Below are 27,687 nucleotides of genomic sequence, written 5' to 3'. Positions count from 1 at the left end.
CACCTGATCAGGAGGATGCTATTGGCACCATGGTTGTTGAAAACAATGCCATAACACTAAGGGAGATAAAGAGTGCCGTTATAGAGGACACCAACATCTTTGAAAACATCCAAACAGTCAGCATGTCAACCATTGACAGGGTGCTGAAAAGACACCAAATGAATATGAAGATGCTGTACACTATTCCATTTGAAAGGAATGGTGAAAGAGTGAAGGAGCTGTGCTGCCAGTATGTACAGGTAAAACATGCATGAGCATGCAGTAACTGTACCTCACAGTAAACAGTACAACATCGTGTAGTGATATACAGTACAGTGAGTGCGACCTTGACACATTTGCTATGGCTGCAGAAAAGAAGATGCAATATGTGCTGTATACATTTGATGTAACTGTATCTTGTCCATAATAAAAACGCATGTAATTCATAAAACTCGTTGTGTGTCTTCTGGATATAGCGTATAATGGAACTGGAAGCAAGTAAATCACCTCACAGCTTCATCTACATGGATGAGGCTGACTTCAACTAACAAAACTCAGAAGGCGTGGTCGAAATATCATCAGCCACAGAGCTACAGTTGATGTGCCAGGCCAACGGGGTGGGAACATAACCATGGGTCCTGCTATCTCTGAGAATGGTGTGCTAACGCATATTCCCATTATTGGGCCATACAGTACAGAGCATCTTGTCACCTTTTCAGACACTCTCTACAGGGATCCCTGAACAAGAGAGGGATCAGATTGGAGATGACTTGCCAAAGTACATCATAGTTTAGGACAATGTTAGTTTCCATCACTCCAACATCATCAGGCAATGGTTTGCGACCCACAGTAGGATGCTGATGGAGTTTCTACTACCCTACTCCCCATTCCTTAACCCCATTGAGGAATTTTTCTCAGCATGGAGATGGAAAGTATATAATCGTCAGCCACATACACAGATGACCCTTCTGGCTGCCATGGATGCAGCGTGTGATGACATCACAGCAGATGCCTGGATAAGAAACTCTAAAAGATTCTTTCCACGCTGCATCAAAAGAGAAGATATTCGTTGTGATGTGGATGAGAATTTGTGGCCCAACAGACTGGAACGTCAGGAGGTGTAGGAAGACTGCACTGTAATTCCTATTGCACTGCATGTACAGTTTTCCCTAAGGAGATTGTCCTATGTTCACATTTGTACTTTTGTTTTTTAATTTTTTTTTCTTTGTGCTCTGCAGTGCTGACTTTTCCTTTCTGCATTGCAATGACATATGTCAACAAATTACAGTACAAACAATAAAAGAGTAAATGTGAATCTTGTCCAGTCTCTTGCATCAATCTCCCACATACACTAAGGTGTAACCTACAATTTACAATAATTGTCATCAAAATTTTAGCCATAGTTTATATCAGAACCTCCCTCCAGAGTACACTGTTATACTGACAACATGACTAAGCCATTTGACTGTCTTATCTGTACACAATGACACAAGGACTTGTCATTCTGATGGCACTGACATGTTCATTGACACAGATAAATAGGGCAAAGGGAGGAAAAATAATCCGATAAACAGTTTAAATCCCAAATACCACTTTTTTTGCCACACAGCCGATTACACCTATCACAATGTCCCACAAAAAGTTTGGGACCCCTGAAATACCATAAGCACAATAAACACGATCAGTCATAACATTATGACCACCTCCTTGTTTCTCAGCTCATTGTCCACTTTATCAGCTCCACTTACTCTATAGCTGCAGTTTGTAGTTCTACAGTTTCAGACTGTAGTCCATCAGTTTCTCTGATACTTTGTTAGCCTCCTTTTACCCTGTGCTTCAGTGGTCAGGACCCCCATGGACCTTCACAAAGCAGGTACTATTTGGGTGCCGGATCATTCTCAGCACTGCAGTAACACTGACATCGTGGTGTTGTGTTAGTGTGTGTTGTGCTGGTATGAGTGGATCAGACACAGCACTGCTGGAGTTTTTAAACACTGTGTCCACTCACTGTCCACTCAATGTTTTAGACACTCCTACCTTGTTGGTCCACCTTGTTGATGTAAAGTCAGAGACGATAGCTCATCTGCTGCACAGTTTGTGTTGGTCATCCTCTAGTCCTTCATCAGTAGTCATAGGATGCTGCCCACAGGACACTTTTCGCTGGATATTTTTCGTTGGTGGACTATTCTCAGTCCAGCAGCGACACTGAGGCAACATCTACATGTGTGTGTGTATGTATGTGTGTGTGTAATATATATATATATATATATATATATATATATATATATATATATATATATATATATATATATATATATATATATATATATGTATATATGTGTGTGTGTGTGTGTGTGTGTGTGTGTGTGTGTGTGTGTGTGTGTGTGTGTGTGTGTGTGTGTGTGTATATATAGTAAATTATATTACTTGAGTTGAAAAGTACAATTAATCACAAGTTTTTAGACATTTTATAAAAAAAGTTGTTCTGACCTTTTAAATTTATCTTATATAATGTCTACAATGAATTTCAGTCAACTTTTCAGTCAACAAAAGATTTAGAATGGGAAAAACAGGTCATTTCCTACAGCTGTGCAAGTGTTAAAACTGATCTCACCACACAGAGACCACCAGCCAATGATGAGCACTTGGCAAAACTACATTTCCTGTAAACACGTTCTGCTCATTCCTTCGTAAAACACTGGGACTTTATTGCTTTAGGAAAAATAGAAGATGAGAAATGAAAGCATGAATCCTGCTCAGAGAGAAAAGTCATCTAATGACAGAAATGGCAGCGAGGTGACAAATTTATGGACTGCTCATTTCTCAGGTGAGCTGATGCACTCAAAGTCCATTTGTATGTAATGTGAGATATGCTTTCACATTTGCATGAGAGCAGTGACTGTGTATTGTTGTTATTGTGTAAGGACAAATGAGGTACCTGACGATTGTGTGCGATTGCAGCCCTTTACATCAGCTTTTAGTCTCAATGACAAAGACTGGCAGCCTGTTTCATCATTTCCTCTGTGTTCTTTGCGTCAGAAACACAAACATTCCAGTGTTTCTGTACTTTTCACGACAACTGAAGACAAACGACATTGACAAAATAGATCATAAACATTTTATTTATGTACACCATAATATACAAACTGATTTGTACATAAATACTCAAATTCACAAAAAGTCTAAATCTTAAAATATTTAAAAATAATTGAGAAAAAAAAAAAACTTCCAGCACATAAAGCCAGAAAAGTGACAAATATTGATATTATAAATGAGGTGCAGTTCAAAAATAGGTGGCTGAATAAAAACTAGAAACCACTACAAATCGGTAAAACAAAAACACTGATGCTGTCTGTTTTTCCTCTTTAAATGTTTTTGGTTTAAATACATTCTTTTTTTTCTTCCTTCTAAAATTGCATGAGAATAACAGTAGGAACAGACTAACGTGCTCTAACGTGGTACTAGGCAAGTAAAACTACACATGCATGAATTGGCTCTAGCCACAGCTCTTAAGGCCGACGAAGCTTCGGGGGGTTTGGAAACTAATGTGTCAACCCCCAGCTCGTCATCTTAAATATCAAAAGGTGTAGCACCAAGTCAGGTTCTGAGAGAGCTGTGAGATCTATGGGCTTCGATAGGCGACCTAAGGCACTATGATAGAGCCCCTCAGTTTAACATTGTGGCATCAGTAACTAAGGAAAACAACATGAGAGAGTACGAACAGTGAAACAACAGCAGGAGGAGGCCTCTCCGCGGCCTGCCATCCATTTTGCATAATCAGTAGAAGAGCAGTAGACGACGTATACCTGTGAGGCAAGCTTTAACCCTTTGAAGCAGCACAACATCAAGTCCTTCTCCTACTTTGGAGGGTAAAAAGGATGTGGAATGCATTCCTAGGAGCACGTGTAATTTCCTGAGCGACTAAAGCACTTAAGTGTAGACCAGAGCACATATCTGGTTATATGGTGACTTAAAGGCAGGTGACGTTTGTGATGTAGTGATATTCAACAACAGTAAAGCCCACACAACCACAAAATGCTAAAGCAGCATATCCATAACTTGGCTGTCAGAGCCCAAAGCCAACCCCTTAGAGAGGGAAGGGAAATTCCACCAATATTTCTACATTTCTGTACATTTTTAATGTTAGGATATACAGAAAGTCATTCAGAGTGGTTCAGTGTGAAATGCTGTTTTAGAGAAACATACCACAGTGATGGTGATAGGAACCAGACATCTGAAGAGTCCAATGTCTTTACAAGCTCCCGCAGGGACAGTTATTACATAAAATGATTACAAATATGATAACAGAGACGTTGTTTTATGATAGTTTTGAGATGGCCTAAAACTTATTTTAATCCATTAATGATCGAGGAGCACAAGCAGGGAGTCATATGGGCAAAACAGCACTCAAAGACAACATACTTTTGCGTTTACCATTATCAAAATTACATATAAAACTGAATAAAAAAAAAAATCACTGGTCATTTTTATAGTTGAGAAAATTGCAATTATTATAGATCCTATGCAAATATTTAGTCAGTAAGCTTCTCTACAAAGCACCATTTTACATCAAACCCCTCTGAGTGAGTGTGTTTACCTTTATACTTTTTTTTTTTTTAAATCAGTGGAATTCCCCTTCGAAATTTAACCTAATATCCATCTACCATGTGCATTTAGCTTTCGATTACCACAATAACTTCGTCAGGTTTGGCTGCACTTAGGAAAACAAGAGAAAATCCATTCTCTTGAGACCTATAATAGAAGTCAATAGGCAGGAACTGAAGCAGCTGCCCAAATGCATCCATAATAAATGCATCTAAGTTTTCAAAACTTTTAATTACCACAGAAATTAGTCTCTGGTTTCATTGATCACCCAATACACATGCCAAATAAAGATTAGCTTAAACATTCTAAGGCTGCCACAATATTACAGTGCCTCTTTAGAAATCACAGAAGACATTTCCAAGCTGTCAGCTAGACATTTAACACAGAGACTGCTGTTAGGTTCAGGGTTTAGGCTAACAGTGCTACCATTTAGTTTGACAGAGTTGGTTGATGCATGATGACGAATCTGCCACCACTGTAGCTGCCGTGGAAAGGCTCAACACGTTACACTTCTGTCTTGTTAACTTGTAAACATTCATTTGGAGGAACGTCTTGCCATTCTTGTCTATTTGTTTCGTCATAATGTGATACATCTCAAGATCGTCAAGTCATCTGCTGGGCGCAAATTTCCTAATTAATGCCTTTTAACAAATGTTCAGAATCTCACTCGCCCTTATTTGCTGTAGTATTTTGCATGAGCGGTTCATCAGGAGTCACTAAAGGGGAACCAAACATTTGCTAACAGGGCTAACAACGCAAGTTAGCATAAAATTCTTAACTCTTCTTCATTGTTAGTCAAATTAACTGCTGGGATGGATTCAGTAAATTCAGGCCCTGAAAGTAAAATTCCTCCCCAGGATTTAGTTCCAGCTGCCTGGACATCTTTACTGCTGGTTTGGACTAACCTCTAGTTGGACATCTCATTTAAGAAACACCAACATAGATCACTCTCACTTAGAAAGACACCAAAACATGTGTCTACATGGTAACCAGTGTGTTTACACTTAAACATGAGAAACTCTTCTCCAGACCCTACTGCAAAACTACAAAATAAAAAGCCTGTAAACCAGACGATTGTTTCAAATGAAACAGTTTTTTTTAAAAGGCTGGAGGTTGGTGGAGGCAAGGCTTTGGTGAAGGGGAGAAAAAAGATTAAAAGAAGAGTGTTTTGGGGAGGGAGGTGGGAAAGAGGAATCTGACAGTGACTGGAGGATTGCTGTATTCTGCGTCCTCTGAGCTGAGAGAGAGAGACTGAGTCTAGGAGTGGTGCTGATATTGGGACAAAGGCTGCAGTTTGGTGACCTGTCCGATGCCTTTGGTTACGCCGTGCCTGAAGAGCAGCTTGGCACCCACTTTGAGGTATTCTGGGTGCTTGATGAACTTGAATCGTACGACTGCTTTCTCACCAGTGCGCAGCTCGTCCTGAGAGAGGGGGAGAGAGATAAGGGGGGGGCAGATAGATAGATAGATGCAGAGAGAGAGAGGGAGAGAGAGAGAGAGAGAGAGAGGGAGAGAGGGAGGGAGAGAGAGAGAGAGAGAGAGAGAGAGAGAGAGAGAGAGAGAGAGAGAGAGAGAGAGAGAGAGAGAGAGAGAGGGAGAGAGGGAGAGAGGGAGAGAGGGAGAGAGGGAGAGAGAGAGAGAGAGAGAGAGAGAGAGACTTGAGTGACAACACAAAAGGAGCTAAAAATCCTCCTGGTTCAGAACGTCGTGTATGGACTTAAGTAGGACTGAAATGATTAGCTATCGACACGTCAATTACGGGGAAAAAGTCCTCCATAATGCTTATATATGATGCAAACCATCATTCTGACAGATTGTAATCCACTAAAAGAAGTGTCGGGGGCAATTTGGCTCCTGTTGTTTCATTGCACCTTAAGAGGCGTGTCTCAAAGCGAAGGCTGCAGATGAGGCAGGAGAGACCCTGCTAGCACTGCTATCCAAAGGCTAATGATCAGTCTTCACTCGGGCACATTTGAAACAGCCTGAGCAGGCTATACCAACAGGGCTTGTTGATATAAGCAAGACAAAACGTTTAAACTTATGTTCAAAACAATAAATAAAATTTTGCATGTCATTACTAAGTCTGCTGTCGCAGCACCACTCTGGTCGTGGCTGTTTCCGCTGTTCTTGTTTAAGGGTTTTGTGCTGCGCATAAAGGAGGATTTTAAGTGACTGAAGCTCTTGAATTCACAGTGATTTCTCACAAATGAAGCACGCAATTCTTGATCGCATTCAAAATGGTAATACGAAACTGGACAGCTTTCATGACAAAACAACTGAGAAACACAGCTGGCCCTGGCTGCATCCTTGGCCTTGAGATACGGCTTCAGCCCTGCCCAAATGTAGCATCTGCCGTCCTGAACTCCTCATTTGCACATGCAAGACTGTAGAGTGTCCCATGTGTCATTTTGGTGTTCAAAGCAGCGCACATGAGTGCCCCTTGCACCCTTATTTTAGCCTCTGGTGAACATTCTGTTCTAAACAGCAATACATTTCTATTCCCAACAGTACTGAGGCAAAAACAAAAGACAATCTTAAAAGGAGCTATATATAATAATCTGATAACTGCAAAAAAATCTCCAGGTCTACATTTGTCAGACAGAAATCGAATTTCTGCTTTGCAACCAGCCAATAAACTCAGAAAAGAGGATGTGACATAAATGTGATGTAAAACTCTAATTTCATGCCTTGGCTTTTTTTTTTTTTTTTAAACATTGCAACCACTTTACCTGAAACTATGAACATAAATCATCTAGAAGATCAAGAATCTTTACAACCTTCATTTTGTCAAGTATGTCATTGGTTTCAGCGTCGCTCCAAAAGTGTTTTGCTGCATCTCGTGGCAGCGCTGCTTGCTTATTCCAGGTGCCGCAGTCTGTTTTCATGCATGTACAGACTGAGAAATCCGAAAGAAATCAGAATAAGAGTTCACATGCACTGAGAAATCTGATTACCGAGCTAAAATCTAACTCTATCAGATTTCTTAATCAGATTTTGAGACCTTATTCAGGTCTAAGAAATCAGACTGTGCTGTTTACATGATCATTTAAATAATCAGATATCTGCAGAAATCTGATTATGATCAGATTATTGAGTGCATGTAAACACACCCAGTGACATGTCTTCTGATGTAAACATTAACAAAAAACGCAAACGATCAGACTTGTTCCTTTGACAGGATCACCCTTCAGGTGCAGAGAGTTTTTACTAAACTGGGGAAATCTGCTTTTAGCCATAGTGTAACGGCCAGCTGGAATTCAGTACAGGATACTGTGAATCTCTGATCGCCTTTTGGGACTGGGCTTTTTAATGAATGTTGGTGCTGTGACAGGGCAAAGGAAGAGGAAATAATAACCGAACGGTCTGATTAGTCAATTAATTGACTAACAGTCAATAGATTAGAATAGATTATTTCTAATAATCGTTAGCTGCAGAACTGGTCAACGGCACAATCAAGCACTCACCTTCCCCTGTAGAGCCTCCACTGTAGCAGTCTGTCTCACATTACCCACGTGCACAGTCACCTGGAAGCCCTTGTGAAAAGTTTTGGCATGGAAGAGCAGGACAATCTCAGCCTCAAACAGCCAACAGATCGTGGGGTTCATCTCTGGGCTCACCATCACCATGCCCTGCAGCCCAAAGCCAAAGGCAAAACACCCATGAGCTTCAAAAAGCAGCCATCCATACTGTTCATGGATGGATGGATGGATGTTTATCACAGGACATATTAGAATGACTTGCATGTGTTAACATCCTTAACATTAAAGTCAATAAAGCAGCCCTTAACGATCCTTTAATGATAAAATATAAATTAAATTAAAATCTATTAAATATATCTATGCAGTTGATACCACACACACACACACACACACACACACACACACACACACACACACATACACACATATATATGTATACACACATACACACACACACACACACATTATATATATACACACACATTATATATATAAATATATATATATATATATATATATATATATATATATACACATACATACATTATATATATATATATATATATATATATATATATATATATATATGTATATATATACATATATGTATATATACACATACATTATATATATATATATATATATATATATATATATATATATATATATATATATATATATATATATATATATATATATATACACACACACACACACACACACACACACACACACACACACACACATACATGCATACAATTTTAAAAAAGTTTTTATTTTACTTAATTTTCAGGTGTTTGCACGACTGTTAAACTAGTCTCTAAATTTCTAGGTTTTCAAGATGTGGGAACTCACACGCACCTTTCGTAATAATGAGCGGTCGAAATCACCCAGTGCCAGAGTAGCTGCCTGTCCTGCTCTGAGCACCCGGCACGCAGAGCGGTTTCTCTGGATACTACAAACTGTCAGCTCCCGGAACTGACCGTCATCTGTGGGGCCGACCACCAGCTGCTCACCCTCCCGGCAGATTCCACTGTGCACAGACAGCAAAGCAAATGAGGACACTAAACAACAGAAACTTAACCTGCTCAAACAAAAAAAAAATGAACAATTACACAGTTATGCCATAATAAGTACACAATGTATTTCACAATTTTATTAAAATATCTTTTTCAAAATCTCAATTAAGTAAACAAGCAAGTTGAATTTGGACATCTGTATATTCGAAAAGCAGCTCTTACATGACTGTGAGTGTGATACCTGTAAAGAGTTCCACCAACCACTGTCCCGACATCAGGCACCGTGTAAATCTCATCAACCTATAGAACCAATGGGTTTGTCAGAAGGGTCTAGTGCCTTTTAAAGAGAAATTCCACCATTTAAATATTTTTGCGTAATTCAATAGCTTTAAACAGAGTCATTCAGAGTGGTTTGATGCTCCCTTCTACAGAAACATATCAACTCACATTGATTTATTCACTGCGGCCATGATAGGAACCTGATGTCTGAAGAGTTTAACGCCTCTGTCGCAAAATCTTATTATATGGAAATTGTTATGAATATGCTGCCCAATGCCTCAGAAACAGTTTTACAATAATTTTACAAGAATGTTTAGGCATACATATTTGATAAATCCATCTGTAGGGCACTATAGGGCAAAACATTCTCAAAAATGTTTTTCAAATTTACCACTATTCTACCAATTATCAACATTAAAAACTCACAAGACACATGTACAACCCCAATTCCAATGAAGATGGGACGTTGTGTAAAACATAAATAAAAACAGAATATGATGATTTGCAAATCCTTTTCAACCTACATTCAATTGAATACACTACAAAGACAAGATGTTTAATGTTCAGATCCAACATTGAATGCCCGTGACCTTTGATCCCTCAGGCGGCACTGCATTAAAAACCATCATCATTCTGTAATGGATATTATCACATGGGCTCAGGAACACTTCAGAAAACCATCGTCAGTGAACACAGTTTGTCGCTCCATCTACAAGTGCAAGTTAAAACTCTGCCATGCAAAGCGAAAGCCATATATCAACAACACCCTGAAACGCTGGCGGCTTCTCTGGGCCTGAGCTCATCTGAGATGGACAAAGTGGAAAAGTGTCCTGTTGTCTGACGAGTCCACATTTCAAATTGGTTTTGGAAATCATGGACGTCGTGTCCTCCAGGCCAAAGAGGAAAAGGACTGTTCGGATTGTTATCAGTGCAAAGTTCAAAAGCCAGCATCTCTGATGGTATGGGGGTGTGTTAATGCCCATGGCATGGGTAACTTACACATCTGTGAAGGCACCATTAATGCTGAAAGGTACATACAGGTTTTGGAGCAACATATGCTGCCATCCAAGCAACGTCTTTTTCAGGGACGTCCCTGCTTATTTCAGCAAGACAATGCCAAGCCACATTCTGCATGTGTTACAACAGCGTGGCTTCATAGTAAAAGAGTGCGGGTACTAGACTGGCCTGCCTGCAGTCCAGACCTGTCTCCCGTTGAAAATGTGTGGCGCATTATGAAGCGCAAAATACGACAACGGAGACCCCGGACTGTTAAGGAACTTAAGTTGTACATCAAGCAAGAATGGGAAAGAATTCCACCTACAAAGCTTCAACAATTAGTGTCCTCAGTTCCCAAACACTTATTGAGTGTTGTTAAAAGGAAAGGTGATGTAACACAGTGGTAAACATGCCCCATCCCAACTTCTTTGGAACGTGTTGCAGGCATCAAATTCAAAATTAGTGACAATAAACAATAAAGTTTATCTGTTTGAACATGAAATATCTTGTCTTTGTAGTGTGTTCAATTGAATATAGGTTGAAAAGGATTTGCAAATCATCGTATTCTGTTTTTATTTGTTTTACACAACGTCCCAACTTCATTGGAATTGGGGTTGTAGAATTGCCGCTCATTTTGCATAGCAAATAAACAAGACTATATTAGCATTCTAGTTCCTCTACAAGTTTCTCGTCAATGATCCATTTCACATCAAATCTCTCTGAATGACTGTTTACATTTCAGCCTTTGAATTATGCAGAAATTCAGAAAAAAAACTGGTGGAATTCCCCTTTAATGTAAAAACTTTGTAAATGTTAAAATAATATTCTTTATCAGCAAGCTTATTTTTCAAATGGAGTAAAATATTAAATGATGACAATTTCATGAACAGTATTTGATTTGCAAGTGTAGGTTTGACTGCTTTGTTTGTTATTAACCTGGAACTCGGTGAGCTGCTGCATGAGCTCCTCCTGCTCTTTGCTATTGCTGAGGGGAGGCAGGATGTTGAAGAAAACCTTTAGCAGGTCCAGGTTCTCCCCGGATACGCTGGATAACGTGAAGATCGGTGTGATGCTAAGCAGACCAAAAAATGACAGAAGGAAAAAAAGAGATGAGACAGGGCAATGAACCATACGGAACATTGCACTGACATCCACAGCGAAGTTAAATTTAGGTTTAGTTTTATTACAGCTAGAAACTTGTTACCAGCCATGGCATGCAATGGTTAAACCAATTCAGCAAGCCCCAATCAAAGCACGTCTGGTGGTCGCATGGCTAACCTGGGTTTATTGTTGTTGACAGGAGGCTTTGAGGTAGTTTTAAGAGCTGTGAGGTACCTGGGCGACTGGGCAAACTGCTGGGCAGCGGTGACAGCGTCGTCCGTGCTGGACACCACCAGGGGAACCTTGTTGCAGCCCGGCTGCTTGAGGATGCGTTCCAGCTGTCGGACGGTGCGCTCCACCATAGCTTTGGTGCACAGGTCCACCTTGCTGACCACGATGAAAATGGGAACCTTCAGAGCCATGGCCAAACCCAGGTGCTCCCGTGTAGTGCCCACTGAAAAGCAGAGGAGAGAGAGTCATCAGATAAGACTTCTTATATCCCAGAGACTGAACTGTGAGAAGTAATACAACATCAGTTGTTGTTGTTTTGAGGGACTATGCTGAGTCTGAGTACATCTGTAAAACAATGCAACAAGGTCTTCGTACAAATCTGCAGATTCCGCAACTTTCAGTAAATGTTATCAAAAAACACAATAATTAGCAGTAAAAATAACATAAGTCACTAGAGTACACACAAATAAAACATTAACGCAGTAAAAAGTAACAAGCATGTCTTACTTTTAAAAAGGGTAGTTGATGTGCGAGCTACAATCAAGATGTATTTGAGACGCCTGTAGCCTTTACAAAGGTTTGTTTATTTTTAATTTTAGTACACATGATTTACTTAATAGAGCTTAGATTAACCAAAGAAAGATACTGTATAATAACTACAGTACTGGGCTGCCAAGAGGAGAAGTTTGGAAATGTTAAGGTTAAACAAACAATGATGTACGTAAAATCACCAATTCCTGTATTGACATGAAGTGCATTTATTTGAATATTAGTGTTTTTTTTTTTGAGCAAATAAACACTTACTGCCCAGATGAGCAGCTTTTTAATGAAAATTTTCTTAGGTGCCCAAAACTTTTTCATGGCATAGTCACATCCGGCCAATACCTAATCCATTTAATAATTATTTAGAGTAATGTAGATTCAGTGAATTGAACTGGTGCATCACTGCTGTATGTGGGAGTTTGTACATTCTGACAGAAGTCAAATGCTCTCTAACACAGAGAAAGTCCCTCCAACAGAGACAGCAGTAAATGTTTCAATTAGTTTATGCATGTTGTGGTGGAAACTGCAGAACATGTGTCGCGTGTGTGTATTTTAAGCTTTGACTTCTAAACCTCTTAGGACATTGCATCTTCTGGTCTCTGCAAGGTTCACATTGCAAAACATTTCAGTAACCGGTATCTCACACTTGAAGCTACTACATAGTCCATGAGACACCAAAACTGTGATCAAATCAGCTGGAACAATTATGTTCTATCTTGGTGCTTTTGAGAAACTAGATATGATTTTTATCTGTTGACAGAGATGTTTGTAGGCAGGCACTCGTAGAGATGTTTTGCTGTATTAAGGGCATGCACACTGGAAGGCCAGTACAAGTTATAAACACATGTCCACAATCACTAACAAGAAGACATCAAGAAAAAAAACGTAGACTTTAGTTGCGTGTTGCGTGACTTTGTTTAGTTGTTTATTTATTGTCTTTGCTTTATTTCTGATTTGCGTGTATTCCTAAAATGTACACCAACCTTGTTGTAAAATATGATGAAAAATGCAATAAAAAGTTGATCACAGAAAAAAGGAAATGTAGACTACACTAGCAATGGCTAATGATGTATACTAATAATGTGGATGAACTGTCTAAAATATGAATAAAACATTAAAATGGAGTAAATAGCATTTATTTAACATGGTGTGGAGCTTCCCGTTACTTAGTGGATCTCCTGAGACTCTTCTTTCCCTCAAGTCACATCAAACTATGCCAGAAAAGACTGAAGAATAACAAACTGAAACTGAAAGTCGAATTAACATATAAAAAGCCTCATGCAGACTGCTGGGCTAAACAAGCTCAGCTTCAGTACAGCACGGCATCCATTATCTAGTCCACCTAGAGGCAAAATTCTGTTTTATGTCCGCAATTATATCTGCTCAGTGAATTGTATTGTCCAATGATGCGTCCTAATTAAAGACCCTCAATAAAAGCTTCTGCAAACATATATTATAATAATTACAATAACCGTTACAATAAATGTTGGATTATGAAGAAAAAAAAACTGTAGAACATTAATGTCTGTTGGGATAGAGTCAGATTTGGTCAGAACTTTGCCCGAACACAGTTGGGTCCAGATTCAAAGATCTGTGCTGTAGGTCAGCTGCGTCTGACTTGGGGTGTATTTTGGTTTGAATGCTTAATAAGCGCTTCAGTACAGTCACTGAAAAAGCATTACATCAACAGAAAGAAATGAAATAACAAACAAATACTATAAAACTAAAGCAGTTGCAGCAATGCTTAATGTGAGCAATCAGTCCCATCCTGAAAGTCAGGTAGAAGAAGTTGCCAGTCCTGATCCACCTTCGCAAGCGAGAGTGGAGCAGCACATTTCAGAGTGGGAAGTTTCTACTTTCCAGCTCTTGTGTGAGGGCTGGCTAAGCTTGCCAGTAGGCAGGCAGTAAGGACTGTGTAATGAGACTGCATCATCTTGTAACAAAGGAAAAGTGGTTTCTGTGGGAGAGAGTTATGCATGTACTTTGGGCTTTGTGACTTCACAGACTGTTTACATGCACAAAAAGCTACATAAGATACTAAAGGAAAGGGGAAAAACTGGAAAAGCATAATATATGACTATGTTTGGTACATAAACCCACACTAATATTATGAGTGACCATCAGGAGAATATAACTACAGGACAGAGATAACTGTAGGACAAAGGCCTTTTAATACTGATCTCTTTATATCTTTAGCGTGAATGTGCTGGGCTACACTGCCATAGGCTGAATAGATGGATATATGTAAATCAGTTACTTTTAATGATCTCACAAAAACAATGAACATGAAATGAGATGTTTTTGCAGCTTAATATATGGAACAAGATGTTTTAGTGTGTTAACAACATTTACAAGCTACATTAAACTCTTACTACAAAAAGGAAAAACGGGGTTTCCAACATATGGGCCCTTTAATAGTCATCACAATGTTTTCCAGCCAGTTCCTCTGGCTCCCATTTCAACTCAACCTTGTTAAATGTCTAACTAATGCAGTCTAACCTTATGTTCAATGTTTATTTAATATAAAGCAAAATACAGCAATATTAACTTTGAGTAAAACCAGTGCAATGTGATACTTTGTCTATATCACATAGCCCTAACTTGGTGTGATACGCTTCTGCAGGAACAGGTCAGGCCTCAAGAGGAGCATGCCTGCGTACTAGTGCACCAACATCTGCCACAAAGTCTGTACACTGAAGTTAAAGACTGATAAACGGAGGAATGCATCAGTGCTTTTTAAGGGTTGTGTGCGAGAGAGCAAAGTGGTGACTTCTTCCTCTTAATGTGGGCAGGGCTGAGCTTCAGACGCCACATAGCAACAGCTCATTTCTCTGTTGCATAATGCATAACATGACATTCCAGCGTCAGGTTCCATGCGCTAGGCTGAGCAGGTTCTCCTTTAGACTCTTGCGACTGACCCACTTGCCTAAATAACCTCTCCTGTTACAGTAACACTAACTGACCTAAAGTGTCAGTCTGTGTACCCTGAGCACACAGTAAACACAGAACTTTAAATGTGGGAAATGACCAGAACACTAATCTTTATAGTACTATTATTAATTTTGTAATAATAATAATAATAATAATAATAATAATAATAATAATAATAAACACTATAAAAGTGAATAGTGATTAAATAAGCAGCATTCCAATTGTAATGTCTGCTTAAATTTGGCCCCAACTCTCCAGTGACCTTGACGGACCGCTTTCACAAATGGTGGAAAACTCCACATGTACAGTGGTATGCAAAAGTTTGGATGCCTCTGGTCAAATGACATGTTTTGTTGATTTTCTAACTGAAAATAAGCACATTTTCTACAGAGAACACACTTTAGTACATGACATTTTTCTGTAAACTGCAGGACACAATTTCTGTTTATTATTTAAGTTTAAAATATTTAAAATAAAATAAAAATACATCATTAAATTTACCATAACATTTGCCACATTTTACATTTTTTTCTCTAATATGTTAAAATCAGCAAATAAACAGTAGTTGTACATTAAAATGTGCAGAAATGTGTCTCTGTAGAGGACGTGTTCACTTTTTTCAATCATGTGTACATTTGGGGACCCCTGGCAAAATTACATGATTTTTTTTTCCCCCATGCCTTTTTTCCGAGTATACGGCCGCCCATGTGCCCGGCTGGACACCGAAGGACGACTGATTGTCGAGCTCTCCTGCTACCAACTTCACACCAGCTGCCCACGCCCCAGCTACCGCCACCTGCCTTGAACTAGCTACCTGGAAAATTACATTGAAGTTTTCATAGACTCCTAGCTATTATTACTACTAATACTACTACTATTACTATTAATATTAGTAGTATAATCACTTTGTAGGTAGTTTGACCAGAGGAGGATGGCCCCCCTGAGCCTTGGTTCTTCCCAAGGTTTCTTCCTCAGCTCTGAGGGAGTTTTTCCTCGTCACTGTCGCCCCTGGCTTCCTCACCTGGGGGGTTTTATATTCATGTTAAAACTTTGTCTTTACTGGAATTCTGTGAAGCTGCTTTGTGACAACATCCGTTGTAAAAAGCGCTAAAAATAAAAAACAAAAAAAAAAACAAACAAAAGAAAAAGCACAATTACTGCTTATTTGCTGAATTTAACATAATGGCAAAAAACTAAAATATAAAAGGTGGCCTGTGCAAAAGTTATGGCACAATTAATACCGCATATTCCATTTTTCACTTAAAAAATCCAGTAAACTTACCCAATTTGTAGTTATTGTCCTTTTTTTTTGTGTGTGTGTGTGTACATCTTTTTGTGGAAAATAAGCAAAGGAAAAAAAAGAGGAAGCTTTTGAATGTGTGGAACTGCTAGATATGTCTGTTTTGCTTTTATTCCTCAATAAAGAAAAAAAGAAGAAAAAAAAATCCCGTAAACAATCTAATCAGGCACGATTTTATTTGCATGACTGTATAAAACTGGAAAAATGCCTGCAGTAAAAATAAATCATTTAATTAAATAAATTCATAAATTAAAATCTTCTTTTAAAAGCGCATGTTTACACTTGTTGCTATGTTGACAGCAGCAATTTTTAAATGACCTTTCGAGGCTGAATCTGAGAATAAGTTGGTCATTACGACAAGCATTTATGATCATGCATCTGATGACTAATATGCTGATATTCAAACAGGTCTGGTTTATATTATGGCATCTCAGCATTCGTGGGTCATCCTTCTCCCAGGCTCTCAATTTGTATTATCTTTGGGTGTGTAGAGCCAGCACTAGTCTGGCAGGGTTTAGATTACAATCCACCCACCTCAGACCGCCTGGGCCCCAACCTATGACACTCACCAGGGCCGTCCAGATTATTTTAGGGTAGTGGTAGACATAAGAAATGAGGCCAACAGTAACATGTGATATTCCTCATTACATAAGCTCTACAGGTTGTTTGAGAAGTCCTACGAAGGCTGAAGTGCACATAAATATAATGAGGCCAGTCTGTGCGACTTTGCCCTGCTATCTGACATTTATCAGAACGCGCTCCGCTGGCTGAGGCACCTTGACACTGGCTTATCTGTAGTCAGGTCAGAGTGCCTGTAGTTTAGACTACCATCTTTTTAACAAACCTCGGACACATGGAAAATGTAGATCTGGGGCAATCTGACTTGCATTTATATATATTTATTTATATATAAATATATAAAGACTTACCTATGCCTGTGTTTGCGCTGACTACTAGCATGGCAAAGTCAGGGCAATAGCTGGTAAGGCCAAAGATGGTAGTCTTCAGATATTTGTGGTGGCCGGCCAGGTCGATGAAGGTGATCATTTTTGAGGCACTCTCACAGATTTCCTCTGCTGTCCGGGAATCACTGTAATTCACCACCTGTGGGCAGAAAAATACAGTCGTTCACCAAAAGCCATAAAAAACAAAACATAAACAAAACAACAAATAAGCAAAAACGACTTCCTCTTAAGTGATACTGGCAATTAATGCTTTACTTTACCAAGAACAAAGCTCTTCCTGGCTTGGAAATAAAGCTGTGAGGAAGAACCTGCATTGCTTAATGCAACTATAAATGTGATATAAAGCACAGAGTCCTGTGCTGTGCTTATCTTATTTGGATAACTGCAGGGAAAATAACCACAGGTAAATGTGGTTTAACCAGGCTGTTATGATTTGACAAGAAGCATTTTCTGCGCCCAAAACATCAACAGGTATACTTATATAGACATTACTACTGATAAGAATTTTAAATATAATTATAATAACAATAATGACAAGAACAATAACATTAGTTATTGACTATGGTGCCTAACTCTGAAGTGGACACAGGAGTAAAACATTGCAAGTTGAGGTTTAATCTTTGTCATATAAAAGAATATAACAGCAGATGAGTAAAAGTTGTTGTCATAATTTACTGTCATCTTTAATTAGGCCACAAAACTGTAATTAATCTAGCAAGAAAGAACAGAACTAGGAATTTTACACAAACGTTACCATTCAGTGCTGTTGTACTTGTAGATTCTTAGCTAAGCCTGACAGTACGAGATCTGAGACATGACAACATGACAGTGTTTGGTCCGATGTGTGAAACTTGACACTGTGGTGTGAGGAAGTCCTAAAATGTACATATAATATAGGTGGCTTTTTGTAGGCATGATATCCACCTGCAGCACAGATTGCATTCAAGCCGTATAGATTAACAGTAGATTTACAGAACAATCTAATCTGTCAGGTACAACAAATGTGGCATAAATAGGATACCAGACCTCCAAAGACGTTTAAAAGCTAAATTATGCTCATATGGGAATACTAGTGTCTTGCTATAACTGCAAAAGAGAAACTCAATAAAACAAATGTAACCTTTTTTTAAACCTATTCGACAATTATTACAGACCTGATACCTGCTCATTAGAAAAGAACATAAATCCTACACTCTTAAATATGGTTCCTTCAATGGTTCTTTAGTAAAGACGATGGTTCTATAACCCTAGAACCACTCACAGTGGTAGTGATAGGAAGTGTGTTTTGAGTAAATATATCCTTAAAAAGATGGTTCTTCAAGGGTTCTTTAGCAAAGGCAATATAAATAAAACTGTCAACACTCAAAGAAACATTTGCATGAACAAAGGGTTCTTTGCATCATGAAATGGTTCTTCAAGAGGGATCTATGTAGCAACAAAAGGGGTTCTTCCACCATAACAAGCTTGATATAACAATATAATCCTTTTAAGATATATAGCACCCTTTTCAAAAGGTTCTTTATAGAACTTTACAGCACATTCTTCATCGATCTGAAGAACCCTTTCATGATGCAAAGAACTCTTAAATCATGCAAAGGGTTTTTGAGTGTTCACAGTTGTATGTATATTGTGTTTACTAAAGAACCCCTGAAGAATCATCTTTTTTAAGAGTGTACTTACTCAAAACATGCTTGCAATAGAAACCAGTGTGCAGGTGCTGAAACACCTTCCCACTGGCTTCTACTGTGGGTGTTTTTTTCTGCTTTTACCAAATTCGGGGAAAATACTGTCTGTGATTAAATAAATCTTAATCTTCAGAGATTATTCCTGTATCATACAATTCACAGTGTAATCTAATGATCTCTCACCTCTCCTTTGCTATCGAAGCCCAGGATTTCAAAGCTGATACTGGAGGTTCTTCCTGTCTGGATCTCGTGGAGGTGTCGGAAAAGGTTGAGCCGTGCTCTGCCCCTGCCATTATCCAGCTCCCCTTGCGTAAGCACACCTAGCAGGGTGGACTTCCCCGAGTCCACGTTACCCAGTACTGCTACCCGCAGATCCAGGAACTATAGGCACAACCATACAAAGTGTCAGCAGGCTCAGCACTGTGCAAAACATACGAAGGCCTCTAATTTGGGTTAATCTAAATGTTAACAAGGATACTCACCTGCTGGTCATCTGGCACTTTCCTTACAAGGACCTCTGCGATTTTTCGTGGCTCCTCAGACTCATAATCCACCTCCCTCTCTCTGAGGACTGTGATGTCAGCACCGACCCTGAGACAGTCACAAAAAGGGGATTAAATAAACTTGGGGCCACACCATTTACACAGACATCTACATGCTTTAATTACATGTAATTATTATTATTCAAACTTTGTACCATTTCATCCATAATTCAACATTGATTTTCAGGATCTAAAACTCTGATAAAAGATAATACCAGATAATATTTGTTTATAGGAAGGGGACTAAACCAGACTCCAATAGCTTTAGTTAAAGAGCACTCTACTAACCTGTGACTGTCGCTTCTCAATTGTAAAATAAACACACAAAAGGTTTTAAAAGTGTGGAGCTTCAGCATTTTTATCAGTTCTCTGTCATCAATGTTTTTGTGCTAAAGGTTATATCTGGAGCTTTTGGTCGTTTTACCCTTTGTCTTGAAGGAATCTATTGCTGTGTAAAGAAAGATGTACTGTGCAATTTCAGCCCATTTTTAAGCCCGATTTGGTCAGAGCCGACCGAATTTCGTGATGGAGCTGTATTTCAGCTTTATTGGCTGCCGTTTGCAGTGTAAGAGGGAAAATGCGTCACATGTCAAAAATTTTGGCTGCTTGCCTTTGAGCAGTCTGAGCAGCCTCACAAACCACACACACAACCAATACTCCTACATGGAGGCAAGTCCACATTTGCGCCACCTGAATCTGTATATGATGATTTTGCTCTGTTTGACTGAGCTGAGTTGTGAGGTATAAATAAATGCAGTGTTTGTCTTCATACACCTGTTTGTAGCCTGCCTGTTCTTCAGCTTTAGTGCATAGTGTAGCACAAGTAATCAAGGCTATTGTAGCGGTTTGTCAATTAGCTGAATCCATCTTCTACACCAAAATAGTGCACTGTTTGTCCAGTACAGAACTGTGCACACATGGCTGAAACAGCTTTATTGTAGACAGGGCATCTGTAGGGGCTTCGTTTCACGTGCAGTATGAGCACTCATGTTGCGTCATGTCACTCTGACTGAGTATTTTCGTACAGTGTGAGCACATAAATCACAGGCTTTGGCCATACATGATGTGCAATTCAAACATGTGAGCTGTCAGCAAAGACTTCTAAAATCACACAGTGTGTGCCTGGCATAATGTGTTTAGTGCTATGTTACACATTATTATTTTCAGTATTGTGTGTGCCTGTGCTGTGACTGTATTTAGAACATTCTGTTCTGCATATTTTTGTTTTTCCCTACATGGTCATATCTGTCAGACCTGCCACTTGTCATATATAGGCTGGGCCTAATCATGACATCAGCCCAGCTATAAAACTGCGTCAGTTCATCGTTTTACGGCCTGGCTGGTCGTCTGGTACCTCGGTCCAAGAAATAAACTTCAATTCTCCAGACATACAGCTAGTTCTCTGGTTTTGGGATGGGTATTACAGTAATACTGTAATAAATGGTGAGCAGCTACAGACAGCAAACTTAGCTATGTAATGTATGATATATGGAAAAATGAGACCATGGAAATCTTCACATGTGAGCTGCTTCTCTCTCTCATTAGAAGATGCTTTGTTTATTATAATACAGACAAAGAAACTTTGAGAAAATATCTGAAAAGGATCATCATTAACACTAATTAATCTGTGCAACCTTAAAAGGGAATTTTCACCATTATCACCGTTATTACATTAAATGGTTATGGACCCACTGCCTGATGCCTGTGATATTGCTTTACATGGTTTTGAGGAGATTTTGCCCAAAACATATTCATTAAAGTCTATTCATGGCAGAGAGATTTAGGACAGTGTTGTGATTTCTAAAATGCAGAAAACAAGTATAGCCTCTCTGGTCAGTTTGAATAGTAATTAAAATGGCCACATGCCTGTTATCACCACCACTGTGAAGAAATCAGCGCTGATTAGTTTCCTTACAATGAACCTTTTCAATCAAAACACTAAATGACTGTTACATCAACAACTAAATTATGCAGAAATTTTGAAAGACTAATGGAATTCCCCTTTAATAGCAACTGATTTTATCAGCCAAGAAAGATATCAATTATAAATCTACAAAATGACGTAGATGTTCTAGTTGGTACGTGTTAAATATTTCATGAATATGAAAGTCAGTAAAGAGGGCCATACTTCTCGGCCATCCGACGAAGAGTTCTGAGCGATGCTCTCATATCAGCTTCAGACAAGCCAACCAGCAGCCCGTTGTCTTCCACCCCGATCTGGTACACAGCCTCTCCTCTGCCCTCCTGGAGCCTCCATTTCATCTGTGTGGCCAGGTGCTCGAAGCGATACTGTGTGGGGTTCACCAGCTTCAGCTGTGACAAAACCAAATCGGAGTTCAGTGTATGCGCTTTGTCATATTGTGGTGGTGCAAAGTTTAAACCCTATGTATGTCATTGAAAGTAAAATACATAGTTAAACAGAGACAAGCATTATCATATGTGCAGGTACAGAATGTGTTTGTTTACATGTAAAGGCAGAGCAGCTGTGGGCTAAATACAGCCCTGACAATCCACTGTGACATCAGGTTACAAATATTTATGGCAATGTCATGTTACACACCTTGCAGTTACAGTGTAAAAGGCTTCCGTCTTCTGTTCAGTGTTTACGGTGTAAATGCATGTTGCTACATGTTTATAACAAATATCTGAAAATAAAATTGACCAACTGTGTTTCTGTATGGTTTGAAAGAAATGAAACCATGTCTTACAAACGCATGAATCTTACTGAAATGATAACGCCCAGCTTGTCTTCGTTAGCAAGCAAGAATAGCTACAACAAAAATAAGCAAATAAGCTTCTATGTTCACCAGCTTAGAAATGTGTATGCAAACACCTATCACATGTTTGATATTAATTTGGGCTGTGTGTTTAAAGGGTCCAAGTCATAGAAAAACAAGTTTCTCTTGCTTTTTTTTAAATAAAGGTGTGTGAATGTCAACATTTCAAAAGGCACCATACACTAGCCAGTCTATACACTGTTAGACATAAAGGTATATATTCTATGCAGGTACATTTTTCATTCAACAAGGTACAAACAATATAAATGTTCCCTTAAAGGTACAACAGTGGTTTTAAGGTCCAATTTTGTACCTCAAATAAGTTTTTTCAATGGAACATAACATTTATACCATTTCATAACCTAATATTTTAAACAGGACAATCAAATAAAAAGCCTGGAGACGAGATGTTGGTGTGTGGAGCCAGTACAACTTAGAAAATATAATTTCAATGGATTTTGTACAATTATGTTCCCTAACTGAAGGTACTGAGATGTACCCTTGTGGGTACCACCCCAGTGACAAGAGGCGTACAGCCCCGGTGACAGTTTCATACCTTTTTTTTTCCTGAGAGAGTGTATAGTCCATATATGGAAATTACACTGCAAAAACAGTCTGTTTTGAATTCACTGTTTCTGTGATATCACAAGAATTCATTTACAAACATTCGGCCTATAGCAGTTTAGCACTGCCCATTTACACTGAGGTTTAAAGCACGATTTCAGCACCCAAACATAACAGAGCTCATTTATCTTGTAACAGTCTTCAGTACCAAAAACAGCCTGTTTAATTCTGAATAATTTTAAGAGGTTGAAAAGTAGTCAGGTGAAAATGAATCATGACATTTTGATGCATAACAACACCAATGTCACAAGTGGACCTAAGGGAAAAATAAAATAAGAAAAACAAAGGATATGAGCCCTTTAAGTTCAGCAGTTCAGCAGTTGCTATGCCAATCTTACACTGCAACTTTATATTGCACTTTAACCTTAAACTACAGGGTAATTCAGAACAATTCATTCGATTTCAAAGCGCTATATTTTTACAACTGTAAGATGTCTAGGAACCAATCACAATCCAATTGAAAGAGGGGTCATGGAGTTTCATCACTGCCATTTCATGACTGCTGATGGCTCCCCTCAGTCTGAGAGGAGATGTGACCCCTGAGCAGAAAACATTCTGCGTTCTCCACTTCAATAAGAGTGAATCCGAAATAACATTGAAAGAGTCGTGAGTGCAGCAACACCCGACGTGCTTGATCGAGTATGGGGTTAATTTGACTACGGCGTCGATGTTGTCCGTACAGCTGGAGGACGTTCATATTGAGCACTTGTACAATTACATAAAAAACTTTATGATCATTTAAACCATTTACAGTTTACTGCATTGCTCTGTAATGATTTACAAGTGAAATGAACCATTTTGAAATCGCATGAATGTTTTTGAATCACCCTGTACATTCAAATTAGATCACCAGGAAAAAAAATACAACACTTCCAACAATACAAAATCTCAAAGATCTAGAAGAATAAATACGTTTCTTAATTTTCTGTAGCACTTCAGAGTAAAGAACTTTAAATCTGTATGCACAACAGAGGACAGCTTTGAAGCTTTCAGCAAGACAGCTCATAGGCACCCATTAAGAGAGTTGTTAAGTGCTAAAAGCTTACCTTGTACTCTATGTTCCCCTCTTCAACCTGAAACAAAAGAAAAGTACAGAGACCTTATTGAATAGTGCTGAGACAATAGCCACTGTGGCTGAGTTTTCAATGGCACAAAGCAGGAAACTGCCTATCACAGACACTCTGGACAGGCCATCATCCAGCATACAAAGACTTTAACATCTGAAGAGAAAGACCTGAATGGACAGGACCCCCGAACACCCACTGAACATAAGCCAGGAGACCTTAGGCCACGTTTGATTTTATTGAAAATGTGTTACAAGTATATATGTATAATTACATGTTTACACATTTCATTTGAGTCATACAAGTAAGTTGGAAAATACCCCCATTCATTAAGTATGACTTAATTCACTGGCAATGACAGTGGCCAGTATATTTTGGTTCTGTGACATGTGAATAAAATGGATAACCCAAAAATACTAATGTATATTTATAAACTGCTTCTACATATAAATAGCTTAACTATTTTCAAAGCTCAAAAATCCCAGTTACCAGGTACCAATACCTAGTTTATCTAATCAATACATTAAATAAAATCAGACATGCTGCTGATGGAACAAAAGAAAAAAAAACATTAAAGTTTAAGTATATAAGTTAAAGCTACACTACATCAGTTTTGAAAGTTTGGAGACCTCTCTGGTGGAAATGTGTAATTGCACATAACGTGTGGAAGAACATACTGCAACGTGAGTTGTCCTTTCATATTCCTTCACCAAGTGAATGGATTTGATGATTGAAAGAGAATTTAAAGTGAACATAATCGGAGACAAGACTGAGAGTGACTTACCGACTGCTATCATCACATCTTAAGCACAATGCTGATTTTGCATTTGAGACCTAAACATTGAGTCAGACCTTCTTTTCAAGGGAAAATAAATGAATAATAAAACGAAATCTTACATTGTCCAACTTTAATGTAAGAATATTTTATTTTTAAGATAATTTGGACATTTTTATTTGTCCAATTGTTATGGGGATTTTGACTAAACGTAAAAGGGCATTTGTTATTTTCAAATCATGCAGAGAACTGAAAGCAAGACAAATATGGAGATAATTCTGACTATGATGTTATGCTTATTTGTGTTTATCCTAATGTCATATAATGCTTCTGCTGGCTAAACTGGCACACTTACTGTTCACATCAGGGTGGCAAAAATATTAAGTCTTAAAACATGATATGCATCACAACATTTATTTTTTTTTTGAGAATGAATAAGTTGCAACAGACGAAACAGAACTTCTAGCGTCACATATACAAATATATTAATAATAACCTACAACTACAATTATTTTATTCAGTGTTACCAACTGCAATACACTCAATCTAATTAACCAGGCCTGAGTATGTTCACTCTGTGAGCACAGTCAGCATTCTTGAAGTGCTCAATACGCTCAGAAAAGCATATTTGTGATTAATTTATCACAAAAATGATTAAATATCTTCATATTGCCCACTCAGTTAGGATTATATGGCCATACTGTGTACAGTACTGAATATATAAATGAATTCTGAAGCGTCAGTAGTGTCCACTTATACAGACAGGTATGTACACTGTACATTAAAGGTATGTCCTAACAGCCTCGTCAAGCTTAAATGGGCAGGTCAGTGATTCCTTGTCTGAGTCGTCATCGTAAACACAGCTGTTACACTAAAGTTATGTCAGATCAAAGAAGTTAACTCTGTCAGAAACAGCCCCACAAACTGCTGATTACTACTAGCTTTCATTTTAAACTTGACGGGCTGTGTGAAGCACATGAAGTACAGTATGTCTGTCTCTGTGGCATCATCAGAGAATGAGACCCGGTTGCCCTTTCAGGTTTTCTCTCCTTTGCCTTGTCGAAAGTGAAATCTGAGCGCCGAGGAGGGCTGTCTACGTGTCCCACTTAAGCCTGACTGTTAACCTACCTGCTCAACTTAGAAAAGTTCAATCGCGAAGACAGCATTTAGCCCGTTGGGTCACACGAATGACCTTCATGTTTTAACGAAAACATAAAACCAGCTCGTTTGAGTTAGCCACAGTCAGCAGCTAGCGTTAACGTTCACCAGCACTTTAGTGAGCTCGCGTTAAGTTAGCTTAGTAATGAAAACAGCTGGACAAATAAATCCGTTAAAATAATCCTAGCGTTGGCCTGCCAGCCCCATCTAAACCTAGAAGTCGGTTTTTGTTGGTAAAATATTAACCTAGGAAGGCAGTCATTCGCCGGCTTCTTGGTCGAATTTTCCGTTCTACCTTAAACGGTACGGCAGTTACATTCTCATCCTCGGCTGCCAGAACAGAACCACAGCTCTATTTAAGGTGGAACGGGGAAACTCAAACAAGAAGCTGGCGAATAGGAAGCCGACCTCTGCCTACTAAAAACGTTAAAAGGAATAAACTTTGACTTTCCTTGACTTGACTAAAATGCTGTCACTCCTGCATACACTTACTATGTGAGCTAACGTTAATTTAGCTAGTTGGAAGAAGTAAGAAGAGAAGGATGTTCGGCTCACCTCCGGAGGTAGATAAGGCGGATTATTGCTTGGTTTAGGATGTCGGGCTGACCGGTTCTTTGCCTTTTTGCCATTTTTGGTCAAGGTTTTTCTCGTGGCCGCCACAGCAGCGTTATTTGAAGCCGACCCCGCTCCTTGAGAGGTTGTTTTAAAAGCGGAACCCGCACCGAAAAGCTCCGATACCCGCGAATCCATTACCGCTCAACACCCTCAAACTAGTTTGCTGGCTTGGGAATAACTAGCATTACAGAAATTAATTTAACGATAGTAACGGAATCATTCGCTCTCTGTGTAGCTTAACGTGCCTAGGCTACAAAAGAATAACGAAAAAGGAGGGAGCGAAGCATAAATAAAGAGCAGCGGAACATCCCCCCGCTTAAAAAAACCAAAACAACTCGGCTTGGTTTTCAAGTTTGCGGAAGCAGCTCGCTACGTCACATCTACTTAATATTCATGAGGCGGAGCATCGCATTGGACAGAGGAAACGAATGGAGGTCAAGCAGATGTTATGAATATTCATTAGATTCTTTTCTGTTGTAACTGTACGGCAACATTGCTTGTGGACCGCGATTATGCAAGACTGTTTGGGAAAGGCTTGACCAGCTTTGTAATTGATCACATTTTTACTTTTATCTCCACGTGGAAAATGTTTGGTTCGTTTAAAAAGCATATTTGTGAAGATAAAGTGGAAAATGGTGCAGCTTTTAAACTGAGAAAATTAAATAAACCTGGCGAACTTGGCATTTTGAGTCTACTGAATCCTCTGAGCCCGTACAATATTAGACTGACACAAGAATAATTGTATTTTTACATTTGCCAACGTATTATTTTAGGTTCAATTAACCCAAAATGTAAAGTTAACCTGGTGTACATACTTTTAAAGGTCATAATATTTACAGTATTAACAATATTAGAAAATGTTATAGCCATAAATGTACATTTAGAAATGCTGTGCCTTGTTATTCCTGATTCTTGTATATGACATGAGGCCATCTGTCAAAACTGTTCTTCATTCAACAAATAGAAATGCTGTGAAAAGACTAAGTGCATTAGTCTTTACGGTAACTGTACTCCCTACA

The 27,687-nt window shown here is 38.8% G+C and overlaps 1 protein-coding gene across 1 annotated transcript; it reads right to left on the bottom strand.

Annotated features, from left to right (window-relative positions):
• Window positions 1-4,550: 4,550 nt before the first annotated feature.
• Window positions 4,551-27,002, bottom strand: gtpbp2a (GTP binding protein 2a). The gene is made up of 12 exons (XM_037538874.1): window positions 26,609-27,002; window positions 24,103-24,129; window positions 21,784-21,968; window positions 19,596-19,704; window positions 19,297-19,494; window positions 17,393-17,567; window positions 11,636-11,912; window positions 11,294-11,429; window positions 9,324-9,382; window positions 8,925-9,096; window positions 8,049-8,213; window positions 4,551-6,006 (listed from the first exon to the last, which is right to left on the bottom strand). Exons 1-12 carry the CDS (start codon window positions 26,801-26,803, stop codon window positions 5,842-5,844), a joined length of 1,863 nt encoding a protein of 620 aa, XP_037394771.1. The 5' UTR covers window positions 26,804-27,002; the 3' UTR covers window positions 4,551-5,841.
• Window positions 27,003-27,687: the final 685 nt, after the last annotated feature.

Source organism: Pygocentrus nattereri, chromosome 5, assembly GCF_015220715.1.
Source record: "Pygocentrus nattereri isolate fPygNat1 chromosome 5, fPygNat1.pri, whole genome shotgun sequence".
NCBI classification, from domain to species: domain Eukaryota; kingdom Metazoa; phylum Chordata; class Actinopteri; order Characiformes; family Serrasalmidae; genus Pygocentrus; species Pygocentrus nattereri.
This window is presented reverse-complemented; position numbering and strand designations above follow the sequence as displayed.

Coding starts and splice junctions, on each gene's coding strand:
- gtpbp2a (XM_037538874.1), bottom strand. CDS start 26,803: ATGGATTCGCGGGTATCGGAGCTTTTCGGTGCGGGTTCCGCTTTTAAA. Junction 17,568..19,296: donor GCTTCGATAGCAAAGGAGAG/GTGAGAGATCAT, acceptor TTCTGCCCACAG/GTGGTGAATTACAGTGATTC. Junction 9,383..11,293: donor AGCAGCTCACCGAGTTCCAG/GTTAATAACAAA, acceptor TTGGTTCTATAG/GTTGATGAGATTTACACGGT.